Source organism: Triplophysa rosa, linkage group LG4, assembly GCF_024868665.1.
Source record: "Triplophysa rosa linkage group LG4, Trosa_1v2, whole genome shotgun sequence".
NCBI lineage: Eukaryota > Metazoa > Chordata > Actinopteri > Cypriniformes > Nemacheilidae > Triplophysa > Triplophysa rosa.
In genome coordinates, this window is record NC_079893.1 from 21,141,110 (window position 1) to 21,149,392 (window position 8,283).

General features: G+C 36.9%; 1 protein-coding gene across 1 annotated transcript; it reads right to left on the reverse strand.

Moving 5' to 3' along the window:
- Positions 1-4,126: 4,126 nt before the first annotated feature.
- Positions 4,127-5,532, reverse strand: LOC130553025 (uncharacterized). Its single transcript, XM_057331762.1, has 3 exons — positions 4,764-5,532; positions 4,443-4,611; positions 4,127-4,256 (listed from the first exon to the last, which is right to left on the reverse strand). The coding sequence occupies exons 1-3, from the start codon at positions 5,530-5,532 to the stop codon at positions 4,127-4,129; spliced, it is 1,068 nt and encodes a 355-aa protein (XP_057187745.1).
- Between the last annotated feature and the right edge of the window lie 2,751 nt (positions 5,533-8,283).

Here is an 8,283-nt window from a genome sequence, read left to right on the forward strand (position 1 = left end):
GTTGAATCAATGCCACGTAGAATTAAGGCAGTTCTGAAGGCGAAAGGGGGTCAAACACCGTATTAGTATGGTGTTCCTAATAATCCTTTAGGTGAGTGTATATTCTTCTACCTTGCCATCTCATTCTCTATTTGATCTTTTCTACTCTTTCTCTTGTCTTTGTTTCCTTCCATGTTTCCTCTTTCAATTCTAATAAGATGATCTTTAATCTGTCTATGCTCTTTGTTTTATTTGTAAAGGAAGTACACTACACACCTTACACATTTCTGTGATAATATGCATACAAAAATGATGTTTTTTCACTGCATTGAGGTTAATAAATATTTTAAAAGACAAGTTTTATTGTTTTTTTATTTATTTATCAGAAAGAGGATCTTTTAATGACGTTTCGACTAAACTGTGGGTTGTTTACATTTACATATAGTTTTACTGAATTGTTCTGGCAACCACAGCTGCTTCTGTAAAAACACATTTTCTGTAGAAAAACACTTAAATGCATGTATTTCCTATAGTAAATTCCCGTAAATTTTACAGGGCTTTTACAGTGATTTTAATTGTTTGTAATTTTTACAAAATTATTCTGGCAACCACAGCTGCTTTTTTCTGTAAAAACAACAGGGGTTTTTTGTAGAAAAAACCCTAAAATGTATGTATTTTCTTACAGTAAATTTCCGTAAATTTTACAGAATTTTAATTTTACAGTGACTGTAATTTTTACAAAATTATTCTGGCAACCACAGCTGCCAAAATTTTTTTGTAAAAAAAACAGATTTTTTTTACAGTGTACAGTAAATTACTGGCAAACCTGCTGCGAAATTACAGCAAAGTTTTACAGTGTACAATTATGTGGACATTAATAATTGAAGATATTTGATATTGACACAAGGAAAGGGCACAGGCCTACAGAAAGATTATATTCTTACATGTAGCTTTCTAAACTGCTGGCGTCTAGAATGAGTTTGATAAGCATTTTGTTGTTCACAGCAAAGGGCTTGCTCAATTTATATTTTACAGTTTGTCAATTAACAAGATTATAAACTTCATATACGTATGCCTCAAAATCCCCCACAGAGCCCCGGCACATAACAAATCCAAATTTAACCTCTACGTATGATATTTTGTCACGACATGCAAGAACCACTAAAATTTCAAGTTACCGATATGTTGCAATATTTTAATTTAGTGGTTTGATAGGCTTGTTTTGGTTACAATTTTTGCTAAATAAGCTCACATAAATACATTTACATTCATGCATTTGGCAGGTGCTTAGCATTATAAGGTTCTATCTGCAAAACATTTATTAAAGTAATACATTTTCAAGCAAACAATTTACTTTTCATTTTTGTTAAAACATGAAATTAGTGTTGTAATAATGTGTTGACATGTATAAAAAAGATACGTTTACATGGTTTTTATGACATTTATTTCATAATTTAGGATGCATAACTTTTTGTTCAAGTTAAGCATAAAAGGCAGTGCTAATTGTTTTATCTATAGTGCAGATGTTAATTTTAGTTAGGTATATGATGGGTATTTCAACACATGCAGGAACCATTAAGTTTCTGTTGGTTTAGACAGATAGCTGTGATCTGACCTAGACTTTATTCCACAGTAGGTGAGACAGGTAAAATAAATTCTAGATATGAGTATGGCAGAAATATCATGATAATGTTTATTATTGTAATTAAGACTGTTGACATTGTTGACTATTTGGCCTTTAGGGCTTAACATTGTAAAATGTAAGGCATTAATCAAATTTTGAGGGTACATGTAAACATAGGAATTAGGAAGCTAACAGTTAGTGCTGCTGGCTAGTGTTGTGTGTATAAATACAAAAATGAACTCCTCAACAAAACCTAAAACAAAACAAAAATCGGTAGCATCCCGAAAGCTAGAACAGTACAGTATATTGTAAAAACCCTTTAAACGAACGAGTAACATGTTGCATAGAACTGTCCGTATTCACCACTTGAATTTTAACAGTCGCACCCAATGAAAAGACATTCTTACGTGTCAACACAAATTCATCTGCCAAAATGGCAGCATTTGCAACTTTTTGTTCGTTTAGATACACAACAATATTAGCTGGAATGCAATTTTTTAATTCTTCTAACAAGATTATCTCCTATAATCCCTCTAAGGATGTAGCCCTGCTAGAAAGACTCCACTTTTTTAAAAGTACTTTTCTGTCTCTCACAAACTCTAAATACGTTTGTTTGACTGTTCACATGCGCACAAAACTTTTGTCGATAGGCCTCTGGAACCAACTCATATGCCCGCAAAACAGCAGTCTTTACAGTTTCATAGTCAAGGAAACCTTCAACAGGCAATGCTGAGCAAACTTCCTGAGCTTTCCCTGTAAGACTGCATTGTAACAGCCAAGCCCACATCTCTTTCGGCCATTTCAGTTTACCCACTATTTGTTCAAACGCAATAAAGTTAGAATCGACCTCAGCCTCCCTAAACAGGGGAAAAGTCAAATATACTACTAACATCAAATGTATCACTTGAAACAGCGTGAGAAAGCACGGTAACTGAGGATTTATCAGACGTGACTACAGGCTAAGATACTGAACTAAGCTGCGTACGTGGAAGTGGCACTGGCCTCCGGGCCAATCGCTGAGCATCTAAATCCAGTTTATGCATTTAAATATCTCTTTCTGCCTGTTTTTCTAACATACAAAACCGAATCATCTCTGCTTCGCATTCTTGCTTCCTAATTAAAAGATCCATCTCGTTTAACTTTAAAGCCATCTCCGAATCTTGAGGCACAGAACAAAGGCCCAATTCTATTTTCTACCCCTTCGCCTACCCCTCGCCCCTTGCCCCTTGAAACAAAGTGGCAAGGGGAAGGGTTACAAATTTTCCGCTAAGAAATGGGACACCACTACTACACTGGTGTACGTCGTCATACGTCATTGCTAACTCCTAATGTTACGTCAGAGGACATGCGCCGATGCACCGGGTATATGACATAAAAAGATATTTTCTAATATCGTGCAATCAGTGCTGTCCGCTAGCAAACTTTAGCGTTTTTTTTTGCAAACGTTAAAAGAATATCACCGTAAATACAAACACAAGATTGAATGTAACATATATAAAATGAAAAATTGTCATAAAAATCCTAACGTTACGTCAGAGGACATGCGCCGATGCACCGGGTATATGACATAAAAATATATTTTCTAATATCGTGCAATCAGTGCTGTCCGCTAGCAAACTTTAGCGATTTGTTTTGCAAACGTTAAAAGAATATCACTGTAAATACAAACACAAGATTGAATGTAACATACATAAAATGAAAAATTGTCATAAAAATCCTTATTAATGGCAAAAAATACTTACTGTACATTTGGGTCTGCTTGCTCGAGTGAGCAGCCATGTTGGAAATTTCTCTTAGCCCTTCGTTTGAAGTGAGGTCCCGAAAAATCTTCATTTGAAGGGCTATCTGGCCCTTCCCCTTACCCCTACCCCTCCAACCAAAAGAGAATTGAGACACCCCTACCCCTTCACGTGAACGCGCCAAATGGAGGGGTAGGGGACAGTGTAGGGGTAAGGGATAGAATTGGGATTGGGCCAAAAACTTTGGGTGTTATGGCTCAAGAAGGAAGTCAATGTTTCAGCCTCCCCTACCCCAGACTGAAGCTCATCAACATCATCATCATCACCAGAAGGACTAGGTAGAATACCTGCAATTATTAACTTCTCACAGAGAATTTCTTTAATTAGTTGTTTAGTGGACTCTCTTGATATCTGAATCTCAAAGAAATCAGTGATTAGAATTAAATCCTTCTTTATACAACTATTAAATACTTCAATCGTGGGCGCAAGAGTAAAAGCTGTTAAATCGAAATCCATTATTCGTATATCCCCCTACTCTTCTCCCACCCACAGATGAAAACAGTCAAAACATGAGAGAAAAAAGGGACTCACCATAATCATTCCGTGGTGCGTTGCCTAATGATCATATAAACAATTTTCAATCTAGGATGAATAGGGCAGCATTTTGTGATCCAAGAAAAAACAAACAAAAGAACTGAACACAGGAGCTGAAACAAACCTTCAAACTGAGTGTGGCACGTCATAACATGTCAAAAGTCCTAGTGACATCAGTCCATATTCAGTTTCAGACATCACGCCACTCATGATCTGAAAGTTCCTGAATCAAAGTAAGGACCCTTGGGTTCACCTGAAGGCAGGATGTGTTTGTCTTTTCCACTTTAGTGCCCTTTTCTGGGTTGATGGAGAAAAAACACCTAGGGAAAGAAAAAATTATTACTTTGAATTAGCTTCATTAACAATTATATAACCCACAATCTTTTTTACTCAAGCTATAAATAATCAAACATAACTAAGCAACTAAAGTTAATGCATTAGCTACCATTATTTTTTCAGTTCAATAAATTGAAATTGTAGCACAAAGCCTGTCCAAGATTACATACGTCTGCAGAAACTCCAAGGTTGATGCCAGCTCTGATGGGTAATGGATGTTGAAGCAATAGTAGCTCCCAAACATCATGCACATGGCGGAAATGAAGGAGGGGAGGTTGTCAAGTATAATGTTTTGATCCACACACAACATGAACCGTTTTGCAGAAAAGCAGGATTGACCTATAAGATAAAAATATTCAAACTAAATTACTAAAACAAAAATATTACAGTAAAAAAAACATTGTGCAACAAGAATATGTGTACAAATACCCTAAAAGGAGGAAGGCAGAAAAAAGTTAGAAATACTAGAGAAATTGAAAGTAAAAAATTACCACACACAACAAGGGTGGGAGTCAGACGAACTTGGTCCATCTGTACTTCTTCTGCCAGGCAGGTGTCCTCAACATAACAGAACATTGCATCGTCCTTCTCATTGAAGTAAGATAACAAAAGCAGCAACATATCTTTGACATCTACAGAGCAATCAATCAGCTCCCCCCTCATGACTTTCAAAGTTGTTACAGCCTGCAGGAACTTTTTGTTCTTGTCCACACCAACAGTATTGAAGTAGTTCAAGAGTCGTTTTTCCTTCAGAGTCAAATGCCGTGTGAAAGTTTCTTTAAGCCCAATTCCAGTAAGTACCTTGAAGTGGAGTGCCATTCCAAGTTCGTTGAACCAAATAGGCCACTCTTCCAGAAGGCATTTTATATTATCCCCCTGGTTCACTTGTTTACGCTGTGTGTAGAAAGTCAACATCATCAGACATTTGACCTCATCTGTATTTGTATCATTTTGCTGAAACATCATCTTCAGTTGTTCTTTCTTTTGTCGCTGACTATCTGGGGTCCCTCCAAGAGGAAGGGATTTTAAATCCCAGTTAATGCAGCCATACGTATCCTGCATTGCTGCTCTCTGTTCTGGAGGGACTTCATCTGTGTCAGACTCATTATTGGGACGCTTTCGTTTTCTTAATTTTGGGGTCGTTGATCGTTTCACGTTTTCAATCCTATATTGCAGTTGCTTAACCAAAGAGTGGTACCCTGGGCCAATCACATCTCCCTCTATTATGTCTTGCAGAGATCTAGGATATTTCGCTACCATCTTTTTGGCAACTTCAGTAGTACTCCTTTTACCTGGGCAGGGATTTTTTCGCATCATCTCATGAACTACAATCCGGACCATCTCTCTTCTCATTTGTGGACTGTTCAAAACAACACGTTACAAACAAGATCTAAGTATCACAGAGAACACGTAAAACCACTTAAGTGAGGTTTGGATAGAAGTGTTTGCCAATTACAGTGGCTTGCAAAAGTATTCATCCCCCTTCATTTTATTCACATTTTGTTATGCTGCTGCCTTATCTTAAACTACTTTAAATTATTATTTTTTTACATTAATCTACACTCCATGCACAATAATGACAAAACAAAAAACTGATTTTTGACAGCTTTGCAAATTATTAAAAATAAAAAACAAAAATAAGTACATTGCATAATTATTCAACCCTCAACTCAGAAAATGGTTATAGGGCCTTTACAGACTCAAATCTTTTTGGGTATGATGTGAAAAGCTTTACACATCTGCATTTGGCAATTTTCTGCATTCTTCTCCTCAGATCCTTTCAAACTCTGTCAGGTTGGATGGAGATCATCAGTAGACAGACATTTTCAGGTTTCTACAGAGATGTTCAGTTGGGTTCAAGCACTAGCTGGGCCACTCAAGGACATAGACAGAGTTGTCCATAAGCCACTCTTGCATTGTTTTAGTTGTGTGCTTAGGATCATTGTCATGTTGGAGAATGAACCTTCTGCCCTGTCCGAGGTTCTGAATGATCTGGGCTAGGTTTTCATGATCATTATCTCCGTATTTTGTGCCATTGAGCGTTTCTTCTACTCTGACAAATGCTTCAGTCCCTGCAGCTGAAAAACACCCCCACATCATGATGCTGTTTCCACTACACTTTACTGTTAAGACGGTATTGTACAGGTGTTGAGCAGTGCTTGTTTTTCTCTAGACATGATGCATGAATCTGAGATTCATCAGACCAGAATATCTTGTTTCTGACAGTTTGAAAGATTCGTTGAAGTATGTTTTTGCATATTTCAAGTTTCCATGTGTCTTCACTGAGCAAAGGCTTGAGTCTGGCCACTAAGCCATAAAGCCCAGATTGGTGGTGTTGCAGTGATGTTTGTCTTTCTATACATTTCTGCCATCTCCATATATGATTATGGAGCTCAACTAGAGTAATCATCAGCTTCTTGGTCACCGCTCTAACCAAGACCCTTCCTCATCGATGGCTCAGTTTGGACAGGAGGTCAGCTCAAGTAAGAGATCTGGTGGTTCCAAACCTCTTTCATTGAGGATAAATGGAGGCTACATGCTTCTGTGAATCATCAATACAGTAGAGTTTTTTCAGAAGTCTTCCCCAGATCTGTGTCTTGATACACTCCTGAGCTCAGAGCTACTGCCAGTTCTTTTGACCTCATGTCTTGGTTTTTACTTTGATATGCATTTTCAGGAAAGGGTATGAATACTTATATGTACTTATTTCAGTTTTAATTTTTAACAATAAAGTTGTCACGAATCTGTTTTTTGTTTTGTCATTATTGTGCATGGAGTGTAGATTAATGTATTTTTTATTTAAAGTAGTTTAAGATAAGGCAGCAAAATAACAAAATGTAAATAAAATGTAGGTGGATGAATACTTTTGCAAGCCTACAGTTTGCACTTCGGAAAATATCGGTTTGTCAAGCCTTATTCTGTCATGGCTCTGCTTCCTTAGTCATGTTTTTCTTGGTCCTGTAGCAGAGCCATGACAAAGTCTTTGGTTATGTGTGGAGAGAAACATATTGTTGTCCGTTTGACAATAATATACGTTCTCTCCAGTGTCTTGTCATTGGCCCCATTCCTCTCGTTCCCTCGTTATGCTTTCCCTGAGTTGTTAATGTCCACACCTGCCCCATGTCGTTATCCCTCGTTTGTCTTCCCTATATATACCCTCTTGTTTCTTTGTCCTGTGCTCGTGTATTGGTGTGATGTGTTTGCTGTGCCTTGTCTGTGCTCACCTGTTCTTGGATTTTTGTGTTTTGTTGCCGTTTAGTTTTGTTGTCCTGTCCGTTTGTTTTGTTAAGAGTTGTTTGTTGTGTTCTTTAGGTTTTCTTGTCTTGCCCCCCGTGGGAAGTCTTTTTGTTTAATACTGTTCTTAGTTTGTTTTTCCCCCCATGGGGTGTTTAGTTTTGTTTTGTGTAAATAAATATATCTTGTTTAACCCTTCACTGCCTGCCTGCGCTTGGGTTCTTCTCCACGCTCTGACCGACATGTGCCACACATTACAAAAGTATTTAGTGAATTACATGCAAAAGTAAGCAATTTTATTACAAAATAGAGTAATTTATTTATTTTTAGATAATTAAAACTACTGCCATGATGTTTCAGTGGTTTCTAGAGAATGATCAAGTATAATCAAGCCTCAACGTTAACGATTTTCAGAACACAAAATTTAAAAGTCATCAAGATGTGAAATAACACTGCATAGTCTTCACTGTATAAACTGAATATAGATCAATCTATTAGAGTTACACCAGTCAACAGCATTGAGTGATGTTTTTTCTTTGTCCTTTTGTTGTTTATTCATTAAATCAGACTGTGATTTATTAAACTGCTGTACTTTAAAGCACGAAGCGCAGTACAGCAGAAACTATGCTGCAAAAAAAATAGTCGGTAAAGAAAGTATGACAACTAAAAACAACAGACTGCAGGCTCATGTAGTAAGTAAAGAACATATTCATGTTATTTTTTTACCATGACACTTAAAAACCTAACAGACTGATGAAAATGTGGAACAAAAGGTCA

Excerpts from the sequence above, each read along its gene's own strand:
- LOC130553025 (XM_057331762.1), bottom strand. The coding sequence starts at position 5,532 with ATGGTAGCGAAATATCCTAGATCTCTGCAAGACATAATAGAGGGAGAT. Across the intron at positions 4,612-4,763 it reads TCCCACCCTTGTTGTGTGTG|GTCAATCCTGCTTTTCTGCA; the intron begins GTAATTTTTTAC and ends TTTATCTTATAG. Across the intron at positions 4,257-4,442 it reads ACCTTGGAGTTTCTGCAGAC|GTGTTTTTTCTCCATCAACC; the intron begins GTATGTAATCTT and ends TTCTTTCCCTAG.